Source organism: Pollachius pollachius (genome assembly GCF_949987615.1).
Source record: "Pollachius pollachius genome assembly, chromosome: 5".
Taxonomy (NCBI): Eukaryota; Metazoa; Chordata; class Actinopteri; order Gadiformes; family Gadidae; genus Pollachius; species Pollachius pollachius.
The window spans coordinates 7,056,072-7,080,470 of NC_136938.1; the positions used below are offsets into that span (position 1 = coordinate 7,056,072).

Sequence of the window (24,399 nt, forward strand, 5' to 3'; positions counted from 1 at the left end):
GTCTCACCCCGGTAGTGGAATGTGTTTCTCATAAAGATGGAGACTGAGGCTGTGTTAAAATGATGTATGATTCATGGTACAAGGAAGAAGAAAGAGAAAACCGCGCCGATGACTGAGATGAGAACTGTCACTGAGAAGCCAGGGTTTTGCCTCACCCTATCGCAACAACACCAAAGATCATTGAAAATATAAACCGCTCTATGGACTATGTATAGAAACCACGTGTTTTTATATATGTTATAACACCATCTTAACACGGATTACACCCACTGACATTGTCAGATTTGTTGCATTTGGTTCTGAAAACCCCATAGGATGGAAACAGGTATGTGGTTAAACCGAATCACTTGACATATTTAACGTGTATTTAACTTTAGCAGGTCATGTTATTGAACAGGATATGATTGATAGACATTTTTTAATTATTATGCCATCCTACTGTTTGTAAGAGACGACATACTTTTTTTCGTTACACAAAAAACGTACCCGTTTGCAGTCACTAGAGGGCAGTAAAACATCACCATTAGAGTATCGAGGTTAAACTTAATATTAGATAGAATAGCCCTATGTATTTTTAATCGTCTGTAATGGCCTATCGTAAAATCAAACTCAGTCCTTTTGACTCTTTCAACGCAAACGATATCATCCCACGCATAGCCTATGTATAATTATTATAGTGGAAAAAGAACTTGAGGTCAACCAGTATATCAAAAGTCATGCACGCAAAGATCTGTGGCCTGGCAAGCACACACACACACACGCACGCACACACACACACACACACACACACACACTGACACACACACACTGACACACACACACCGACACCGACACACACACACACACACACACACACACACACAAACACACACACACACACACACACACACACACAAAGACCCTACACCAAATGGACTACAAAGAAAACAACAGTTCATGTTTTAAATGACAACAAAAAGATTGAACCTCCGCGTGAATCGGCTTTGCAGGCAAGGAGCCTCATAGCACCAGGCTCCGGCCGTGTTTATTTACCCTGAGCGCACCTCCATACCTCACACAGACCTATCATTGTAACAAGTGGGCACTGCTGGCGTTTATCCTCACTCTTTTCCCACCTCCCTCACCTGCTTGTCCTAACTGCACTGGGCCCGCGCCATGCACTCCTCCCCACCCCACCTGACACGGACCCCCCCCCCCCCCCCCCCCCCCCCCCACCCCACCCAGCTCCGTGGGCCTCGGCCCTCTGGGGAAGTGGTCGAACACCCCTGGTTCCTTTGAATGGACCAGATCCCGGTATTCCCTCTCCCCTGCCTGCACCCACTGGCCGCCACTAGAGTCGCTATCTCACACAGAAGGTGGGTGGTGGTGGAGGCGGTGGTGGTGGTGCTGGTGGCGGTGCTGGTGGTGGCGGGGGTGGGTGGTGGTGGTGGGTGGTGGGGGTGATCTTCAGACTCCTAGTTAGGCGCCAGGCTCGTTCTGAAAAGCTATTGAGTTCAGGGAGTGCGAGTCACTGCCGGTGCTCACTGACTGGTCGCTGTGCTTTATCTGCTCCCAACTTGTCGCGGAGAGCTGCCCGCCACAGAGGACGGCCGTCCAGGTGGAGGAGGAGATAAGGAGATAAGAGATGGGAGAGGGGAGAAGGAGCGGAGAACAGGGGCCATGTAATACGAGAGGGTAGTATAGGGGGGTGGTGACAGTGAGGGGCTTACAAAGAGAAAAGACGAGGAAGAAATGTACATACTTTACGGGAGGGTATCCTGACTGTCGGGCTTTGTCAGATCTCCAGAAAACAGACTCCAGTGGGTTGTTATGGGATACGCTTCGGATTGGACTGAGTTGCAGACAAGGGGGCGAGTCAAGGTTATTTTTTATTGAGCTGGCACTGGGGGGGAACCAAGAACCAGTCAGGAGGGGCTCCTGGGAAATCACACAGTCCTATCAGGAATAAATACATATATACATGTAAATATGTGTTTATATGAATATATATGTATTTCGATACATGCAAATAGATCAAATACCTTGAATGACTCTTAATTTCTCCCACCACACCCCAAAACAACATTGTTTTGTTCCACTACAATATTCTAGAGCTGAACAGCGATTGACAGCGGTCTGGTCTAATGGCGTTGGGCATTGTCAGATTGACAGTTCTAAAGCCCAATGGGTTTGAGGGGGAGGCGGTGCCACCCTGTAGCCCCCCGTTTAGATCTGCCCCTGCAGGGATGGTTAACAGATTAAGAAAAGAAAAAGCAATTGAGATCTTTAGAAGGGAGACTGATTCCTAACAGGGTCATTTGGTCCTGGGTGGACCGAGTGGGTGGGTGGGGGGGGGGGGGGGGGGTGGGGGGGGGGGGGGGGGACGACACCTGGAGCTTGTTCGTATTCTTCTACAGACACGACGAGGAGATGGAGGCTCAGAACAGAAAGGTATATAATGGTGGTGGAACCACTCTCTCTGTGTTTTCCCCAAATCATTCTGCTACAGTGTTTGCTACAGAGTCACCTCCGTTTGACATTCCCTGAATATCTTCCGACCGGCACTGCCTATCTTCCGACAGTCCCTGAATGTCCTCATACATAGCCATCTCTCTGCATGGGGTCCCCTCACTTTGTTCACTTCCCCTCCGGGGAGCGTCCCTGCTCTGCATGTGTCCGTGCTCACACGATGCTTTGGCTGGTCTTATTGGGAATACTTATTCATCGACGTATTTCTTGCGTCTTTCAAGAAGAAACACACACGCTGTGACTCTGCCTTCCCCCGCCTAGGCCATACACACAGCTTCCTTATGTGTCAGACTTGGACAGGCAGGTTGAAGATGGACTACTAGACCTGATGGTTTAATTGATGTTCTCAAAAAGTCATGTACTTTGAATCTCTCTCTCTGTCCCTGTCTCTCTCTCGCTCTCGCTTGCTTTCTTTTTCTCTTTCTTTTTCACTCTCTCTCTTGCTCTCACACACACACACACACACTTTCTCACACACACAAACAACACACACACACGCTCACTCACACTCACACACACACACACACACACACACAGACATACACACACCAAACACACACACACACACACACACACACACACACACACACACACACACATTTCAAATAAAATCAGGCAGCTTTTATCCTTCCAAACCTCACTTGTAGGATGCCAGTGTGTCGGCTTGTGTATTTTAACATTCCCTGTAAGAATACAAGTAGCTCTTTGAACGCAGGGTGTCTTTGGCTCGCAGTGTGTGGGGAACAGCACTGCTCTGTACAGCACAAACCCTGGAGTCTTCTGCACCGCTGCTCAGCCTCCTGCTACATACAGTGCAGGTCCTATTGCACACAGCTCACACACATCTGCCACTTGGTTCAAATATGGCAAATATTAGGTTGTTGATTTGTATTTTAAAACAGTGTTCAGGCATATTTGCATTGCTTGTAGCACCTACAAGATGAATGGGTTGATCTAGAAAAAAATAAATAGTAACATATATTTAATTTAGTTTTATTTTAAAGTCGGACTGTAAGGAAGAGTAGAAAATTGTTGCACATCAATATCAAATATAGAGTCTTAATCACTTACATATTGTCAGATACTGGCTGGTATATATATTTCCTCTGCTTTATTTTGTAACTGTAAACTTCCAACTAAAGCCATTTAGTGCATGTTACTTCACCTAACCTATACCTTTAACCTGACAGGTTAAAGTAACACAGGACATGTTCCTTTACTAACTTCCCTACTTACATGAACAATTTATCCTTCATGCTCTCTATGTCATAGCAAACATCTGCATCGTCTCATCGTTGGTTTGCAAGAAGAAGTCTTGCTTCCTATTGATCTATATCTCGAGACATAAGAAGTTATGTCCTGCTTTCTATTGGTCTGTATCTCGAGACATAAGAAATTATGTCTTGTTTTCTATTGGTCTATATTTTGAGACATTAGAAGCTATGTCCTGTTTCCTATTGGTCTATATTTTGAGACATTAGAAGCTATGTCCTGTTTCCTATGGGTCTACATCACATCACATTAGGAGCTTAGTGTTGCTTCCTAAATCACTAGACATTAGCGTTAGGGGAACTAACCAAGGCCCGTATTCTGTGGCTCGTCAGCTTTTGAGGGTCCATTCACTATTAGTAAACATTATATTCGCTGGTGGAGTTTCACATGATGTGTGCACTCAAATCCGCCATCTTACTCGTCTTTTCACTGTTAATGTATCCATCTTTTGATCTACAATACAATTATAGAATATTGACAGCTGGTTGCTTGCTCATTTTCTGCCTTTATGAATATCATTCTAGAGGTATTTTTTCAGAAATTTCTTTTTGTCATTTTTGGTATTCACTTTTGAATTTCATATAACATAATTCACAATCTGTGGTGGAGCCAATCTATCCCTCCATGGTACTTCCTACTCCTCAACCTCCCCACCTCTTCCTCCTCTTCTTCCTCCTCCTCCTCCATCTCCTCATCCTCCCCAACCACCAACACCTCCTCTTTCTCCTCCTCCTCCTCCCCCTCCTCCTCTACCTCCTCCTGCTCCTCCCTCTCCTCCTCCCTCTCCTCCTCCTCCCCCTCTTCCTCCTCCTCCTCCTCCACCTCCTCCTCCCCCTCTTCCTCCTCCTCCCTCTCCTCCTCCCCCTCCTCCACCTCCTCCCCCTCCTCTACCTCCTCCTGCTTCTCCTCCTCCTCCTCCTCCTCCCCCTCCTCTACCTCCTCCTGCTCCTCCTCCTCCTCCCTCTCCTCCTCCCCCTCCTCCTCCTCCTCCTCCTCCTCCTCCTCCCCCTCCTCTACCTCCTCCACCTCCTCCCCCACCTCCTCCTAGAAGTCGTACTGGGACACGAACACGGTCACCCTGGTGATGTATCGGCCCAGCACCACGCGTCTCTCCAGCTCTGTCATCTCCATCTCCGCCTCCATGGTGACGGGACCAGCCAGGGGCGTGACCAGCATCAGCTGGCCCGTCTGGCGGTCCGACCGCTGCACGGTGAAGTGGCGGCGGGCCAGTTTGCCCCCCAGCAGGGAGAAGCGAAGGGCGTCGCCCATGGGCCTCATGGCCGACACGCGGAACATGACGCGTGGCGCCGACAGGTTGGACACCACGGACAGGAAGTTGTAGGAGAAGGAGTTGGGGGCCAGGGGACACGCCTTGTTGTCCACGGGACATGGGTTCCGCTCGCAGCGCCTGGCGGGAAGGAAGTGGTCATCGATCAGAGATGAGGAGCGGATTCCCTTGGTTCTTTGAATGGGTTTTGGATTTGCATTTATATGGGATTTATTTTGAAGAAAGAAATATTTTTTCAACCCTGAGAAAATGATGAAAAAATTGTAATACAACTGATCAGATTGTTTAACCTTCTGGTTATTACCTTTTCATTGGGTCTGATATGATTGTGTATGTGATCATATTTCAAATATGTATTCTTTTAGATATTATATTTATATCTGCGGTCGTGATTGTCTCCACCATCTCTTCAAAGCGACGATCCTGTACGTTGACCTCTGACCTGTCATGTTCACGCATAGGGCTCGGGTTACTAGACAGGGCGTGGTCGTGGTTGTGCTTACATGGGGGAAGTTTTGACGTAGGTGGCATTGCGCATGCGAGGACACTCCACGCGGACACACTGGTAACCTCCGTACGTGTTCACACACACCTGCTCCCTGGTGCAAGTGTTCTGCCTGATGGCACACTCGTCCATGTCTGAGAGACGGGGGGACGGGAGGGGACAGTCAATAGCAACAAAGAACGGACAGAGAGGTAGTAGATACACTGAAGAATTGTAAATAAGTAAGAAAGTAAGTATGGGAGGGATTGAGAGAGTAAGAGAGAGAGCGAGAGAGAGAGAGAGACAGAGAGAGAGAGAGAGAGAGAGAGAGAGAGAGAGATCCAACAAAAAGAAGACAGACCGAAGGAAGGAAATGAGGATAAAGGCAATCGTATTAATGGCCCTTATTAGAAATGTTGCAAAAAGGGCACCTTAATTAACCATGAATTTACATGAGTTAATGCAATAGAAAATGTAATGAATGGTTAATGTTTCTGGCATTCATTTACTAATGATGTTCATATTTTCTAATGGTGGAGTTCTTTATTTAATGTTAAATGAAGAACAAATTTGTACATTATATGTGAACCTAACCCAATAACCCACTAACCTACTAACCCGCCAACCCCCTATGCTAATGATAACAATGCATATCACTGCATTAACTAATGTCAGTGAATGGTTGAATGATGTTCCCGTATTCTAGCGTGTAACCGGGATCATTCCCTAGTGTACTCTTCTCGGTCTGTGTGTGTGTTTGTGTTTATCCGTGCATGTACATGCATACAAATGCATGTACATGCACAGACACACACAAACACACATACATGTTGTTTTTAAGTTTGTTTGAGAGTGCGTGCATGTGCATGTGCTTGTGGGCGTGTGCATGTGTTTATCTTTGTGTGTTTGTGTCCTCGTGTGTGCGTGCATGCGTTTATCCGAGTGCGTGCATGTGCGTGTGTGCTGGCGTGTGTGTCTGGTGTCTTGGTGAGAGCGCGGCGCCTGGAGGACATCAGCAGCAGACCTTTGCAGCTGCGTCCGTCGCGCGCCAGCTCGTAGCCGGCGGGACAGACGCAGCGGTAGCTTCCAGGAGTGTTGGTGCAGGCGTGGTGACAGATCCTTCCGGCCTGCCCGTTATGGAACACCTCACACTCATCAATATCTGGAACACAACACGCAGGGACACACAGGGACACACAGGGACACACGCACGTCAATATCTGGAACACAACACACACGGGATACACGCGGACACACGCACGTCAATATCTGAAACACACAGGAGCACACAGGAGCACACAGAAACACACATGAACAGACGCACATAAATGTTTGAAGCACACCACACAGGAACACACAGGAACACACACAGACACACACACACACACACACACACACACACACACACAGAGACAGACACACACACACACAAACACACACACACACACACACACACACACACACACACACACACACAAAAGACACATGTACCAACTTTGCAGTGATTTATCTTCACAGCCCAATGGGCCCCTCCCCATTTGCCTGTGTGTGTGTGTGTTTGTGTGTGTCTGTGCATATTTGCGTACCGTGTGCATGTGTTGGTTTTTGTTTGTGTGTGTGTGTCTTTGTGTGTGCGTTCATGTGCGCGCATGTCTGAGTGCCTGCATGTGCGTGTGGGCGTGTGTGTGCATGTGCGTGTGTGTGCGTGGGCGTGACTTGTGTCTCGTGTCTTGACGCGAATCCGGCCGGCTACCTGTGCAGGTGCTGCTGTCCCGCCCAGCGATGGTGTATCCCGGCTCGCAGGTGCAGTGGCTGGTCCCCTGGACCTGGGTGCAGCGTGAAGGACGCGTATGCGCCGCACTGGCGTCCGCCGGCAGAGAGGGGGCAGCAGTGGCGAGGGAGGAGACCGCGGTCACGTTCGTCCCGGAGCTGACGACTGAAGAAGAAGAGAGAGCAGTGGGCCGTGGATGGGAGTGTCATCCTGTCTGCTTCATCATTCAGCTTTCTAAAAACAACAGATGGAGTCACGTCGAATGGATTCAATTCAGCTAATCTGTGATGGTATGGCCGCGGGATAGTTACACTTCACTACTAGACGTAACAATTTGTGCATCGCATGAGTTGTAGCTGGTCTTTACATCTAAGTGGTCAAGATTCCAGCTCTAGAATCCAGACAACATCCCCATTTACCGCCTCTCACAACCGTCTCGGCTGTTTCTGCTTCCCATTTATTCTCAGTCAAACACATAAAAGGATTTCTTCTATTTTGATCCGTGAAAGGTGTATCCAATGCGGGACTAGGACAAGCACAACATATCCATTTAGTATGAATGATGTTCGAGTTTTGTTTCTGATACGATGTTAAATCTACAGTAAGTTGATATCTGCATGGATAAACAGCATGTCACATTTGTGTTTGTTTATTTGTTTGCATCCATTTGGCAGAAATACTGCTGAGGTCAATACATTTAAAGCAATAATTAAAGAGGGTTGTTTATTTGTATAGGTAGGCCTAGACGCCTCTATTCAACCAACATAGGCCTATTCATCGCACGACTTTCTTCTAACACTGGCACCACAACAAAGTTAAATATGAAGCTACAAAACATGGTGTTGCTGAACTCTCCGCCACCCATTTGCCGGTCGTGTTTTGCAGCGGGGGTTTAATGAACTCTTCTAAAGGCGCCGAACACCGCAAAGAGTACGACCCGCGGAACTGAAGGACTGTTGAAAACGAAACTCGCACAGAGAGTCCAGTGTTTGGGCCGACCAGAGGCCAAACTGAACCCGCCCTGCCACGGCCAGCCTGCATGGGCTGAGCTTTTAAGTCCATAAAAATAGCAGTCTCACCTTTGAGCAGGACGCCGTGACTGACTTTCTGTGTTCGTCAGCAATTTGCTTCAACAGCACTTTGGGGATACTTGTTTTTTTCCGTGCTTACATCTTGCCCCTCGAATTAGGGACGAGGCTTGGATTCAGTGTTAATCAAGGACTTCATGTTCTATTGATTGTTTTTGGAGATGTGATTAAGTGTGTTCTGGGAACATGACGGTACTGCCATAAATAATAAATAGCCTAAGTATCTGACGGAGAGAGGATTTTAAAGGTATATACAAGCGGAATGTTTTACCATGGCTTTTTAAGGTTTGAAGGCGTTGAGGACTAGTGACTGTGTGACATACTGGCATCAAGGCGAAGTGAAATCCTGTCGTGCTGTAGCCGAGAATAAAGCAGCACTAGCTGCAAAGCTGACTCTCTTGACCTCTGTATGAGTATGTGTGTGTGTGTGTGTGTGTGTGTGTGTGTGTGTGTGTGTGTGTGTGTGTGTTAGGTTCCCAGACATAGGCCTACTCACATGATGGAGCCGCGTTCTGGCAGGACGCTCCGGTCCAGCCTTTGGCACACGTGCACGAAAACTGGTTCACCTCATCCGAGCAAGACCCTCCGTTGAGGCAGGGGGATGACGCACACTCGTTGACGTCTGCAGACGAACATGGAACGACTGAATGAATGGATGCACGGATAACGGATGGGTGAATGAACGGATGGATAGAGGGATGAATGAAGAGCAGCAATATATACAAAATCACGTAAAAAAGATAAGAATTTGACATTATTGCAGCATCTTGTCTTTGTGTGTGGTGTGCGTGCGTGTTTGTGTACATACATACGTGTGTGTGTGTGTGTGTGTGTGAGAGACAGTGGAAGAAATTAAAAAAGCAATGGGAGGGAGAAAAAGAGAGAGAGGGAGGGAGAAAAGGAGAGAGAGGGATAAAGCCTGAAAGAGAGAGTAAGAGATGGGAGAGAGATACAAAGGGTTTAAATTAGCAGGGGCTAAGTTGACAGAATGCTCCGCTTTTTATCAGAAAGCCTTTGAAACATTATCTTAACGTTGGCTGACATTCAGAGGAAGCCCCTGCCTGAAATATCACAAATCAACTGTATTCAATAACCCCCCCCCCCCCCCCCCCCCCCCCAACACAACCCTACCCCCTCTCTCCCCCCCCCCAAAAAAAAAAAAAAAAACATGACACAAAAGGAAACAAGATCATGAGACATTTATGGAATGTATCTTATCTAGGCGTACAGAGAGAGAGTGGGGGGGATGGAGGGGTTAGGAGGCGTAGGTGACATAAAGAGCACGGTGACAGGGTTGTTCCAGAAATCAGTGGATAAGATACAGGGATGATTGATGGGAGAGGAGGAGGGGAGGAGGAGGGAGGAGGAGACGGGAGGAGGAGGGAGGAGGAGACAGGGCAGGAGGATGGAGGAGGAGACAGGGCGGGAGGATGGAGGAGGAGACAGGGCGGGGTGAGCTGCATCAGCAGGAGGGATTCAGACGGGTGTACTGGGAGTGGGAGGGTTTATAGTGTTCTTATGAAACCGGTACTACTGGGAGTGGGAGGGTTTATAGTGTTCTTACCTGGAAACCGGGTACTACTGGAAGTGTTGGAGGGGGGGGGGTTAGTGTTCTTATCATGAAACTCAGGGAATTAAACTGGTTACTTCCTGCAGTGGGAGGGTCTTTAGTGTGTTTTTCAGGGGGTTTACCACCGGGTACTTCCTGGAGTGGGAGGGTCTTTAGTGTGTTTTTCAGGGGGTTTACCACCGGGTACTTCCTGGAGTGGGAGGGTCTTAACTGTTTTCCTCGCGCGGTTAAGGCCTCAGGGTTCGGGGGGGCTCACCTCGGCAGACGGCCCCCTGGCCGCTCCAGGTCAGGTTCTCCTGACAGACCCGGGTCTCCGTGCCCCCCAGGGTGTACCCAGGGTCGCAGGTGAAGTGGACCTCGTGGCCCACAGCCTGGGCCCTGCCCAGCCTCCGGCCATTGACCGGGACGTCCAGCTTTGGACAGGAAGCTGGGGGTATCATGGACATGCATCAGCACATGTACAGTAGGGCGGGACAGTTCATCCCAATGTTACAAAAATCCAAATAAGGGATCAAGTGCAATACCAAAATCTTTATCAATTTTGTGATAATGGTCAAATGGGTCAATGTAGATTTGTAACACTGTTATAAATGGAGTAGGGCGCTACCCGAAGGGCCTACAAATGCTATTCTCTAGATTTCAGAAAAAATGTTTCTTTGGCAATGTTTTTCTGAATAGTTTTTTCCTTAAAGATTAACATTATTTCAATTGTTGATGCAAAAAGGATAATTCCCACTAATAGTGAATCATATGTCAGAAATGCAAGATCAGTCAGAATAATCACACGATTTACTTTTAATATAACTTAAAAAAAAAGTATGTTTGTTCAGCTCATATATACAACATGTAAGCGATCACACAGGCGAGAGCTAGTGGTTAGGGTGGACTATCCAGCCGTCCACAGCAACATCGTAGATATCCACACCCAAGACGACCCATCACCCCTACCCCTCCACCCTAACGACCTGCGTCTGAATCCCCTGTAATAATTCCCGCCGTGGGATGAAAGCGTCTGCTCTAAGAGGACTGCGTGGTCCAGGCAGTGCAGGGGCCGGGGGCTCACTGTTGGTGGTCCGGGAGGGGAGCTTGGCGGTGGTCTGCTGCAGCAGGTTGATCTTCTTGCGGAGGGCACGCAAGCTCTGGGTGTAGGACGCCTCGTGGGTGGAGAGCAGCTTGTGGACCTGCTTCAGAGAGCTCTGCAGTTCAGCACGGGTGGAGCACTCCTGGGGGGTGGAGAGAGAGATGGGAGGGGGGGGGGGAGAGGGGGGAGAGAGAGAGAGAGAGGTGGGGGGATAGCGAGAGGGGGGAGAGGCACAGGCAGTGAGAGAGAAGAGAGGCAATAAGTATTATTTGGGTGAATATGTTTAGTTGTTTTCGAATAGAATTGGTTGCAAATTTTAGAATAATCTAAAGATAAGAAAACTCAATTTCCGTTTGGTAAATTAGTTTAATTAAATGAGTCATGCCATTTAGGTTGCTGAATTTAATATTTTTTTCCCTTCCTTTTAATCAAGTATGAGCATTGACATTCCACCCGAGCGGGAAAAATATGCCTGGTTATTAAATTAATGCACAGTGGACCAACATTAGAGGTTTAACGAATTGCACAAACAAAACTGCTTGACCTACTATTTGCCCTATTCCAGTCCCAATACATGTTTACTTGCCAATAAAACTTTCTGGCAAAGAAATGTTTATACATGTAGCCTAAGTCTAGGGGCGGCGTTGTCAGTATTATGAAAAGCCTCTGCTAAACGTTGCATTAATAACTGCGTGGGAGACGGTAGCCCTGAGCCGCGGCACACGACGCCCCTCGCCTTCGTCTTCTTACATTCGCCTTCCAGTAATCGAAATCGTCTAATCCGTCTACCAACACACACACACACACACACACACACACACACACACACACACACACACACACACACACACACACACACACACACACACACACACACACACGAGGAACCAGTGGTCAGGTTTTCAAATAACCATTGCGCAAAGTGGATATTTCAGGGGATGTGAAATCGCCCACACCGTCTGCCCCCCCCATCCCCCCGTGATAAACGATCAGTTCTGCGGGCTCTTTGAAGAAGCCCGGCGGGTCGAGTTAACCTGTATACTACACGCAGTCGCAGCGTAAACATCAATCCTCTTTAAAGCCATGGCTCCCATTGGCTGAGAGCAGAAGGGAGTGGTACAAATATGTGTGTTATTTTTTCAATTATTTTTTTTTTTTTGGGGGGGGGGGCAGGCGTTCTTTGCTCTCTTTCATTCAGCCGACCTTTACTGTTCCCACACACGTGCTTTCAGAACAGCCAATTTGTGTTTTTCATCCTTCGAGTTGTGTAAGAAAAGTAAACATTTGGCTTCGAAAAAAAAGTTTCAGTTTTGGTCCGAAGTAGCTTTTGGAGAAGCTTATGGCAGTGCGTGGGAGCACAGATGTTTACCATGCCCTAAAAGCCATCTTTATGCGTCTGAACAAAATGTTATGTGAGTGTTTCAACTTTTCTATTTGGATGGTTGGTGGTGGATATTAAGTCTGGATGTGATTTTTTTAAAGATGTTTTTATGGCGTTGTTATTCATGTTCTAATGGGTCACAAACAAAATAAAAAAAGGTATGGACATGTTTCTATCACACTAACTTAAAATCACACTCACACATTCACATGTGCGCACACAAACATACACACGCACACATACACGCGCGCGCGCACACACACAACACACACAAACACATTTTAGGTCAAACGGCCTCGATATTTCTAAAGATATTTGGCAGTTTTGTGTTAAATCACGTGACATGTGCTTGAACTCTATTCATAGACGAGATGTTTACCTGAGAGAAAATGTGGACCAGTGCAATGGCTGCATTTGCTCATGATATGTGACTCATAAAGATGTGCCTACATATAGGCTATGATTTTTCACTCAGAAAATTATCTGATGATGTGATAGTCTACCCTGTGTATTCCAGGTAATCAATAAATTAATTACTCTGATATATTTAACAAAGAAGATCAATGATATTCATAAAAAAAAGTAATGTAGTCATTTTATTCAAGCCAGATTATATATTGATTTAAGTTCTTATTTACCATTATGGCAGCGATAATGTGCACGAACGATTTCCGATTTCATTCCCCATATTGTGGCCTACCCATTACAGCAGCCTGGGAAAAAAACATCTTATATCTCGCCGTCTCTTGTGATTGGCAGGACCCCAAACCACAAGTAGCCAATCATGACATTGATTACCGTGCATGCACTATCAATTGAACAGCCACTCACCTGTCCAGACGAAAATAAGATCGGACAGAAGCATAGGATCACGACGACAAAGACCGGAGACACAAACATTTTCCAAAGTTCAGCCCTAGAGCAGGTTAAGAATATTCTAGAAGATCTCAGAGGTCTGGGGCTATGGAGGGGGGACTTCATGCGCTGAAGACCAGCGACTGGAGCCGGGGGCTGCAGTGCTGGGGGTTTATCCCTCCATAGCCAATCACCGACTTTCGGGAAGGAAAATAACCAAATCTTTTTATATTTTAGACGGTGCTATGATTCGGGACCAGGGTTTGCTTGTCTGTTATAGACGCAGTTGAAAAAACAAACAAACAACAACGTTGTATACTGCGGAATATTTTAGCCTACAGACCCAGCTTGCCTGAGTCTGTATTTATTTTGTAATCGACGTGTCTGACATTTAGCAATAACATTTCCCTGCAATCTTGACGCAAAAGTGTAACTTTGCGCAAACATGGATGTGTAGGCGCGTCATCATCATCATCATCATCGTCATCATCATGAGAATATAGCGACCATGTGCACTCTGGGGGGACAGACAAGGCATATCCACAGTAGGTCCTCATAAACTATCCTGGACAGATAGTTTGTGTAGTTGAGCTGGTTTTTGGGATGGGTTTAGTTCAGCAGAAAATGGGAACGGGACTCCTAACAATAACACAAAAAAATTCTACTATAGAATGTGTTTTTTCTTACCATTCATGACGTTGGTGATTTATTAAACAACAAGATAAAAAGGCCGAATAAATGTCAATAGACCAAAAAATAAACAGCGTTTAGGTTTTTTGGGGGTGTCGCCCTTAATAAAACACTGGAGCTGAGTAACCAGCGGGCCACCGTCACCAGTCTGGTTGACCCAGTGAGATGGCCAGTCATCCACGGGACAATAACGCTTTGAAGACGCAGTCGAGAGGAAACATTGAGCTGACGTCCCTCGTCCGGTACAATAGTTTAATAGGAGTGGCGGGGGGGACATACACGGAAATTACTATAAAAGTCCCAGTTCTCCAGCCCATTCAGCAGCATGACACGACGTTTCTAGAGGAGGAAAAGGCCCATTGTAATGGACCACATGGACCTTGGAGAAACTTAAGCTCTCCATCTCCGCGTTATCAACCCATGAGATCCACTACCCAGACTCCCCGGTGTGGTTGGTGGAGCGAGGGTCGTATCTGTGAGGAGGAAGGAAGTAAAAGGGAAGTGTAGAGTTACTCGGTCCCCTGCAGACATTTGAGCCACTCATCATGAGGTCTCTAACGGGTCCCCAACGTTTCCCCCCGGTTGCAGTCCCGATGGGCCTGCTGCTGACGCTGCTGCTGTGTGGGAACGCTGCAGAGATGGAGGCGACCTCAGACGGTAAGCCGCTCAATTGACAGTCTACTAGTATGTTTTATGACGCATGGTCAACTGGCATGACATTTGTAAAAGGGACAAGGAGAGTGGCCAATCACAGTTTCAACAACATTTAAATAAGAGAAAAATCGAAGGGAGATGTTTTAGACGAAGAAAAAAAAGTTATTGTTCGTTAGTTTTCATTTCCATTTTACCCATGTAACAATTGAAGCTATTCATCCAACCACTGCTCCCATCCACGCACAAATCGTTACCACGGATCCATTAGATGGTTAAATACTCCTCTGCTTGTGTTTCTTAGCAGGGCTGGAGGTGAAGGAGCACAGTCGGATTGTTGCCCAGCACAATAGGCTACGTAGCAGGGTTCAACCCATGGCAGCTAACATGCAGAAAATGGTTTGTGGCTATTCTCTGCTTTGTGTGTGTGTGTGTGTGTGTGTGTGTGTGTGTGTGTGTGTGTGTGTGTGTGTGTGTGTGCGCGCGCGCGCGTGTGTCTGCGTGTGTGCGTGCGTGCGCGTGTATGTGTGTGTGTCAAGAGGTTAATATTGTCCAATTGTTTGTGTTACCTCGTTTTGTACAGACAATCAGTATTCTTCTACTCTGCCAGTCTTTCAGTTAAGGGAAACAGTGGAAGGGGAGCAGTCGAAGCAGATCCTCTTGTATATCAAACCTGTGTTTTAAACAGCTCTGTGACCTTGGTAACTGATTTCCTCAAATAAAGGAAATTCCTCCAAAATACCACATTAATGATATACCCAGAGTGGAAAAACAGGCAGGAATATAAAGGCTACCTTTATGGGGGTTTTCAAGGAGTATATGTGTTTTGTATTCAAAAGAATCGCCATCTTCCTCATTTTGGTCCAATTCAGTATAAAGAAAACTACTGTGTGTTGTTCGGATTAGTCCAACAAGCACGCAGAGATGGATTCAACCACACAAATGTCTTGCTTTGATTCAGAACCAATCTTCAGCGCTCATCTGCTCCTCTGCTTGGCCAAATGGATCTCTTCCCGCTTATATCTTTGTGAGATATGCTCACCGGGTTATCTGTTGTATAATATATACAGCGTATTTGACTTAAGTGTAAAATAGGATGCTCTGTACAAGCCATACTGTAATCTTTCTCGTAGATAACATCATTAAAGTTATCTCATTACGCTCCAATTTAAAACCGCCTTGCCAAAAACTCACTCTCGTCGATAAGGTGGTAATTACAAAGACAGTAGGGGCATAATTATTCCGCGCTAACAACTGCGGGGCGACAGGTAGTTTTACTTTAATTTTCTTGGTGAAATCCCCCACTAGAAGCCTTAGTGCACTTTAGAGGCACGGGAGAGCTTTGCCGATAAACGCTATAAACGGCTCAGAGCTTAAGATTTTGATTATCTCCACCTTTTCTTCCCAGCACAGCTGTTAAAAGGTAAGTGTTTGCGGTGGTAGTGGAATGATTATAATATGCTAATTCAGGGTTTCTTACTGATGGAGATGAATACAGATTTCGAGGGATTGAAAGTAATGAGCTCCCTGCTTTTATTTTTTATAATCCAGGAGGTCATAAGGTCAACCAAGGCGTTCTCGTACTGCATTCAGATGCATTATATAATCATGAACTTCTACTACCTCATTTTCCTACTCATGCTTATATCAAAATATGTTTTGAGATTGATATTTATCACTATATGTTTCTCCCACCACATCCTCAATGCTTCCTGACCTAGGTTGTTTTAAAAAGCCAGCCAGATATTAGATAGGTGTTACACAGAGAGCCATATTGCTTTGTCGTGGACTACATCTTTGTAAACACTGTCACAAAGATTGCCAAGGTATAGATTTAAGACTTAAAACACACGGGCCGGGAGTTCACAACAGGCATGACTTGTATTTGCTTGAAATGTGTTGGAGAAGGTAAGGTATTATCCCCTTGCAACCGTTTTGGTTCTAAACACCTGCTGGGTATGGGGGGGTAACTGAATGCGGACCAGTTCCCCCTACCCAGCTAGTGTTTAGAACCAAGATGGCAACGGAAAATGCCCCGTTGCCCGGTGACCCTCTGCTCCTCTGGGTGGCGCCACAGCCAGATGTTTACTGGCGTGTTGTTGACAACACTAGGTGGGTGGGGCAGTGGGGGTAATAGGGGGTTTAGTATGTTGTCTGAGACAGCCTGTCCCTCTAAGCTCCGTCTGACTCATGTGTGTCAGCTCACAGCCAATCCACGATGTCTTCTGACCCCACCGAACATGATCGCAGACCCCTCTCAGCGGCCCTGACTAAGATTATGTTCATGGTCGTAAACGAGAGCGCTCCGTGCAAAACAAACTAGATGGGAAAAAAGGTGACAGGATTGATGGGAGAGACAAATCGGGCTGTGGGCTGAACAATGTAAAATAATGAGACGATTCATCACATTTCTTTTCACCAATTTATTCCCGGTCACGCGAGGTGACAAATTATTTATTGACAGGTCACGCCTCAGAAGTGTGAATCACACACACGCAGGCACAGACACAAATATTCACATGCATACGCACATACACACACGCGCATACACATAGACACACGCACAGACCCACACACACACATATACACACCCACGCACACACACACAGACACATACACACACACGCACACACACAGACACACACACACGACAAACGTGCACATCCACAGACCCACGCACATGCTCGAGACACAGTAAACATCGACAACATTGAAATCTGTTCCTGGCTTGATGGCTAAATGTGCTTGACATCTCCGCACTGTCTTTCCTTTGGGTCTGTCTGCTGTTAGAGTTGGGCACCACGGCAGGCCCTGCAGCCTGCTGACGCCGCTCCCAACTTCACGCGCTGCTGAACACAGCTTGCGTCTGAGTGGGGCACCGGCATAGTGTTTTTGCGTAACCAAAGAAAAACACAAACGCTTTGGTCGTCGCATCCAGGAGTGGAACGAGAAGCTGGCCTTATTGGCGAGGCAGAGGGCGTCGTCCTGCCAACCCAACGCCTCCCACTACGACTCGCCGCCCTTCCACCATACGGGGTGGAACACGCACGTCAGCGCGCACGGAGCCACCTCCTTCTCTGAGGTCATCCACCGCTGGTTCGAGGAGGGGCTGCACTATGCCTACCTGGGCGGACAGTGTGGAGAGAACGCCACCTGCCAGCACTACAAACAGGTGATGCCGACGTTCACTTAGTATTTATTGTGTGAAATTTAATATTGATTGTTGGCTCTTTGAAGATGGATGTTGTTGACTTATGCTGCCTGCCTTGGCCAGGCCAACGTTTGAAAAAGCAATTTTTAATCTCACTATTTTGCTCTCTGGTTTATAAAGGTTCAATCAAAATATGGATAAAGTTTTTGCTGGTGTCACTGTGTCTGTGTGGTTTAGCTGGTGTGGGCCACTTCTAGTCACCTGGGCTGTGCCAGACAAGTTTGTGTGAGAGAGCAGAACCGTAGCTGGGACTTCTACGTCTGCTCGTACTCCCCTGGGTGAGGAACATGCTATGTTTTTAGTTCAACACAAATAGATATTACGTGAATAACTTAATGATTGTGTTATGTGAAATACCTTACACAAATACACAAAAATCCAAATCAATACAAGCCCATCTTAACCCTATCAAGCTTTACCTTCCTGGCTGTGTTTGACAACACAAGGCCAAGGTCGTCGATGAACAGCCATACATCAGCATGGTGTGCGTTATGTGTTGTGAGTCACTGCCTAGCGTGTGTTTATCTGTTGTGTGTCACCTTCTACTTTGTGTTTATGCCTGTACATGTCTGTCACTGCCTAGTGTGTGTTTATGTGTCAACATGTGTGTCTAGTGTGTATTTATGTGTGTGTATTTATGTGTTGTGTATCACTGTGTACCGTGTGTTTATGTGTTGCGCGTCACTGCCTACCGTGTGTTTATGTGTTTTTACATGTGTGTCACTGCCTAATGTGTGTTTATGTGTTGTGTGTCACTGCCTAGTGCGTATTTATGTGATGAATGTCACTGCCTACCATGTGTATTTATGTGATGTGTGTCACTGCCTACCGTGTGCATTTATGCGTGAACACATGCGTGTCACTGCCTAGTGTGTGTTTATGTGATGTGTGTCGCTGCCTAGTGTGTGTTCATGCGATGTGTGTCACCACCTAGTGTGTGATTATGCGCCAACATGTGTGCGGTGATGCGTGTCCCAGGGGGAACTGGGAGGTGAACGGCGTGGCGCTGGCCCCCTACCGGGCGGGGGAGTCCTGCTCTCTCTGCACCTCGTCCATGTCAGGCTGCTTCAGGCTGTGGGACCACGTAGGAGGGCTGTGTGGTGAGTCACCATAACTCCCTCTGGAGGACAAAGACTCTGAGACGACCCAGCTATTATCTGTTTAGAATGGTTGAGAGATGGGTAAAGGACGGACAAAGCTGTCCTTATTTTAATAGACGCAATTATCGCAATATTCTATGGCATACCATTTCTGGTTGAAAGGTGTGGGATTGTGTGCATGTGTGGTTTCATGCGCATGTTTTTTTTTTGTGTGTGTGTGTGTATTTGTATGTGTTTTCATGCCCATATTTGTGTGTGTGTGTGTGTGTGTGTGTGTGTGTGTGTGTGTGTGGTCCTGTGCATATTTGTGTATTTTGTGTGTTCATGCTCATTTTTGTGTGTGTGTGTGCTTTCATGCTCTGTGTGTGTGTGCATCCATGCTTATGTGTGTGTGTGTGTGTGTGTGTGTGTGTGTGTGTGTGTGTGTGTGCGCGCCCTCCTCCCAGAGGTCCCTAAGAACCCGTGTCGAATGAGCTGCGGTCAACACGGCCGCCTGAACGTCTCGTCCTGCAAGTGCCACTGTGACCCCGGCTTCACGGGGATCTTCTGCCAGGGTAACGCGCACCTCAGCAGCCTGGGAGAGCCAGGGCCCATCGATACCCATAAAGGGGACCCATTATACCACCAGGTGTGAGTGTGATTGGCCGTTAGAAGCCGTTTTGGAAATCCGCCTCTTCTGACATCACAAGTGGGCGTGTCCGCCTAGATGTGTGCTGGATAGATCAGTCTACCAGCCTACCCGGTGGACTGAACCAAACGTCTTGTAACGGCTAATCACACTCACACCTGGTGGTATAATGTGTCCCCTTTAATGTGAGGGTCTCCGGTGTGTCTCCAGTGCGCTGCAGTGTTCAGTGTGTGCACGGCCGCTACAGGGAGGAGGACTGCTCGTGTCAGTGCGACCTGGGCTACGGCGGGCCCGAGTGTGCAGGTGGGTTTGTCCTTTTTTCTTTTTTGCATGAAGCTAGAATAATTGGGGTGGGAAGTTTATGTTTTAAAATCGAGAGAGGCTAACCTGAAAGGTGCATGTGAATGAATTTGGAGGCATTGCAATTCCAACCGGATGGGGGACTCAGCAGAAAGTCCCAAATTGGAAAAACCCAATCTAATAGATCACCTCTAAAATAGAAAAGGGCGGGTTTATAATCAAAACATTTATTCATATCCATTCATATTTCTAAATATTGTTTATTGCATATAGGATATTTCCCCCAAAATATCACGGATTGAATTTATTTTCAACATAAGCTTGTGGTGGCCGAATTCAATCAGGCACCGACACCGCATTAACATTGTAAGCAGGCGGTCAGGATCTATTTATCATACTGGTGACCCGGCGAGAACCCAGGGTAAAATAAAGTCCACTGCTATTGCCTTGGCTATCGTCTGAGCCTCACCGCGTATTGCTGTCGCTGTCCCTGCAGAGAAGCTGCAGTTCCCTCTGCGCAGCTGCAGTGTCCGGATAGACGGAGACTGCTTCATGGTGTCCCCAGCGGCAGACACCTACTACGCTGCCAAAAGCCACTGCCAGGTGAGACAAGAGGCAGGCGCAACTCAAAGAATAGAATAGAACAGAATAGAAGCTTTTTCGTCATTGCATTAAATACGGTGTATTAACGCAACGAAATTGAAGGTGCCACTCCTGATCAGTGCTTTAAAAAGAAGAATAAATAGTATATATAGTGTAAGATATGTAACAAATACAAATACTTCCTCTACATACACTTCACTCTCTCTTTTCTCTCACTCTCTCTCTCTCTCTCTCTCTCTCTCTCTCTCTCTCACACACACACACAACAACTCATACAGGGTATACAATGTGGGACACAGACATAGACTGTCTAACATCTACCCGTCCCTTCCCGACCAAATACACCCTCCCACACACAAATGCACAAATGTGTGAAAAACATCCCCCAAAGCGTGTAATGTATACCCGTGCAGGTGTTTATGTGTGCTGGTGTCCCTGTTTGTTCTCCTCTGAGTTGCCAGGAACGTGGAGGGATGCTCGCTCAGATCCACAACCAGAAGGTACAGGATATCCTGGCCTTTTATCTAGAACAGCTGGAGAGCAGCAACGACGTCACCCACTTGGACTTTGAGACGCGAAACTTCTGGATAGGTGTGGTCCCATGTCATTGACATTCATGGCATTTAGCAGACGCTTTATCCAAAGCGACTAACAATAAGTACATTTGTCAGAAGAAAAAGAAACAACAATACACCGATGTCGGTACAGTAAGGATGTTCATAGAACCAAGTGCCAATCACTAGGTTAACCCATTCCCCGTAAACAAAAAAGGTAGCTACAATAAGATACTACACAATGCTACGAACCATTTTTAAGTGCAAGGATGTACAACACACAATAAGTGCGTACATGTCATCTCCGAACACACAAAGTACACAAATGACACATAAAGTACACACACCACCCATCCGATCACATGGTTGATGGTGTTGTAAATGTCTGGACGGCTGCAGTCATTTGTCTCTGTACACAAAGCACTCTATCACAAACAAGATGGGCGGTACCGTTTTTCTGGCCAGTATGTTTAATGGGAGAATAAACATGTACTATGAAGTATATCATCAGTTAAAAATACCATTTCGACTGCAGGTCTGACGTATAAATCTCTGAAGGACTCTTTCCGCTGGGACACCGGAGAGCCGCTGATTTTCAACAGCTTCGCCTTCGGACAGCCGGACAACCAGGGGTAAGGGGCCTTTCTTTGTTGGACATGCTCAAGTACGTGCTAACATTATATTACCCAATATCACCCAATATTACACGCCATGGTCTATTAAATGTAACAGGGCTTACACTGTCTCCTCCTTATTGATTTGTCGTTACTTTACCTATTTTTTCTAATTATTTTTTCTTTTACTATTTTCATGTTTTTCTTTTATTTAAGCAGTTGCGCTTATAATAATGGCCAGAAGGTGTCTCAGTTGCTTTCTTTCTTTCTTTCTTTCTTTCTATCTTTCTTTCTTTCTTTCTTTCTTTCTTTCTCTCTTTCTTTCTTTCTTTCTTTCTTTCTTTCTTTCTTTCTTTCTTTCTTTTTTTCTTTCCTTCTTTCTTTCTCGACATACAACAGGAATAGAATGTTCCAGATTGAAGTGCAGGCCTTGAGAAAATGTATAAATAGAGAATTGAGAACGAATAAATGTCTCATTCGTTCACGGTGTATAACGTTTATCCAATAGACCTTTTTCAAAACGGTTTCTTCCTTCTATCATACATGTCAAATGTTTTTGAACTGGACAAGCAGCTTCTATTCCCCCCTCCGCTCTCATTATCCCTGCCCCTCTGTCACCCTCTAGGTTCGGCAACTGTGTGGAGCTGCAGGTGTCCAGCGGCTTCAACTGGAACGACCAGCGTTGTAAAACACGGAACCGCTACATCTGTCAATACGGTGAGGACCTGCTCCGGGAGGGAGGGAGGGAGGGAGGGAAGCCATGAAAGAGGATTTAATTACTGGGTGGTGCTGCTGACTCGCTGCTATCCAGATCCACAGTGGTCAAGAGGATTCAAACATGAGCCTGCCTGGAGCGCAGCGCATCGACGCTACGGGCTGACCATTTCACCGATCACCAACTGATTATCAGATGTGATTAGCGATGACGTCTTTATCATAGGGTCCATATTCTGAACAAGGCTGCTGGTTTTGAACGTGGTGTTCCTGCCATTGTTAAGGATAGTTCAACTGAAATAACAAACACATATCTTAATCATGTGACCATCACTCAAGGGGTGAATTAGATAAACATTAGCCATAGTTTCGATTTTTTGAGTAGAAAATGTCAATAGAAAAGCGTTCGAATTTTTGTTATTTGGACATAAACAGAATAGGTTCTGAAGGAAGAACAACAAGTAGAATCAACGTTATATATATATATATATATATATATCATTGATTCTATGGAAAAGTGCCCAATGCTTATCTAATCCACCCCTGGAGCGATGGTAACATCATTTACATCTGTGTTTGTTATTTCAGTGTGACCCTGCCTACACTTTTAAACATGGCACTTTCAAAATCAATGGCACACACGGGGCATACAATAAAAAGCCTTTTAGGGATCAATAAACGTCCGCTTCAGAACGCTCGGCAGCATTTAGACAAATACCTTCTACTTAGATTGATTGGCTGGATTTCTGGCAGCTCTTTGTTTTGTAGTGTGTGTGTCTGTGTGTGTGTCTGTGTGTGTTTGTGTGTGTATGTGTGTGTGTGTGTGTGTGTGTGTGTGTGTGTGTGTGTGTCGATGTGTGTGTGTGTGTGTGTGTGTGTCTCAACTGGTCCCAGGTGTGCCATCTTGTATTGATTGCCTATAGCTGTCTCAACGTGGTCAGTCTTGTCAGGATTACAAGTGTGGATAGCACTCTCTCTGTGCAAATTGTTTCATTTGTTTGGTTTAGAATTTGTTTGTAAATTCCAAAATATCGTTTTAGGGCCCAAGGGAGAAAAGCGAAAGTCTTGAAGCCTTTGTGTTTCACATCCCTAAATAATCACATGAAATAACATGTGACACCAGCAGACCCCCTTAACACCAGACGCAGAACTCACTGGAGTCATTTCCAGCCTGCTTGGCTGTGTTCTGACAATTTATAAAACGTTAAGTTGAAAGTCAACAGCCTGAGGCGAACGCTATTATAAACTGCTCCTGTGTGCTGTTCTGTGTGTTTTTGTGTATGTGTGTGTGTGTGTGTTTTTGTGTGTGTCTGTGTATGTGTGTGTGTGTGTGCATTTGTGTGTGTATGTGTGTGTGTTTGTGAGCATGATTGTGCAGGTACATCAGGGTATGTGTACATAATGACTTCCATGTATGTAATGTATAGCCTTGCTATCCTTACATTATTCACAATCTGCTGGTGAAGGGTGACTTATTTCTTGCACTGCTGTTGTTCCTGGTGAAGGTTAGCAGGCATATAATTTATTTCTGTACGTGTGTGTGCATGTGTGCTTGTGCAGCTCCTCAGCACGTCACCCTGTGGAACGTTGGTGGATAAACAAAGTGCAGAGACGCTCTGGAACCACCTGGCGTAACCCGTGAGCTACCTGCGGCAACTCCTCCTAAACCTGTGTTTTCACTGTTAAACCGGCCAAGGCTCAACCACTTATTGATGCGTGATCAGTGCACCGAGTGCACTTATTGTAATAAGATATATTGTTGGAAATTCAGCAATCATTGCTTGTTTAAAATGCCTTTTTTTATCATGAAGAATAAAAGACGTTAAATGTTTAAAACTCTTCGTATGATGTTCTTATGATGTTTATATTTGTACATGTATTACCATATAGACATTCTTTATGTTTGTGGATTTGTAAATAACGTGACTTGTGATTTGGAGGCATGAGATTTGACCCAGTTGATTGCTCTCTTCTCTGCAGTGCAGCCATATATTTACCGGGTCCTCCACCCTGTTCACCCAGAAGCACAGCCAATC

At 46.2% G+C, this 24,399-nt stretch overlaps 2 protein-coding genes across 2 annotated transcripts; one reads left to right on the forward strand and one right to left on the reverse strand.

Moving 5' to 3' along the window:
* Window positions 1-4,824: 4,824 nt before the first annotated feature.
* Window positions 4,825-13,424, reverse strand: LOC307076377 (fibulin-7-like; the record flags this gene model as incomplete). Its single annotated transcript, XM_079737364.1, has 8 exons — window positions 4,825-5,188; window positions 5,572-5,707; window positions 6,577-6,714; window positions 7,306-7,488; window positions 8,908-9,033; window positions 10,238-10,408; window positions 11,045-11,204; window positions 13,275-13,424. 8 exons carry the CDS (start codon window positions 13,422-13,424, stop codon window positions 4,825-4,827), a joined length of 1,428 nt encoding a protein of 475 aa, XP_079593490.1.
* Window positions 13,425-14,533: 1,109 nt separating this feature from the next.
* Window positions 14,534-23,961, forward strand: LOC307075690 (C-type lectin domain family 18 member A-like; the record flags this gene model as incomplete). Its single annotated transcript, XM_079736369.1, has 12 exons — window positions 14,534-14,645; window positions 14,947-15,038; window positions 17,578-17,811; window positions 18,028-18,128; window positions 18,829-18,950; window positions 19,397-19,504; window positions 19,789-19,881; window positions 20,375-20,481; window positions 20,943-21,072; window positions 21,571-21,667; window positions 22,275-22,366; window positions 23,924-23,961. 12 exons carry the CDS (start codon window positions 14,534-14,536, stop codon window positions 23,959-23,961), a joined length of 1,326 nt encoding a protein of 441 aa, XP_079592495.1.
* Between the last annotated feature and the right edge of the window lie 438 nt (window positions 23,962-24,399).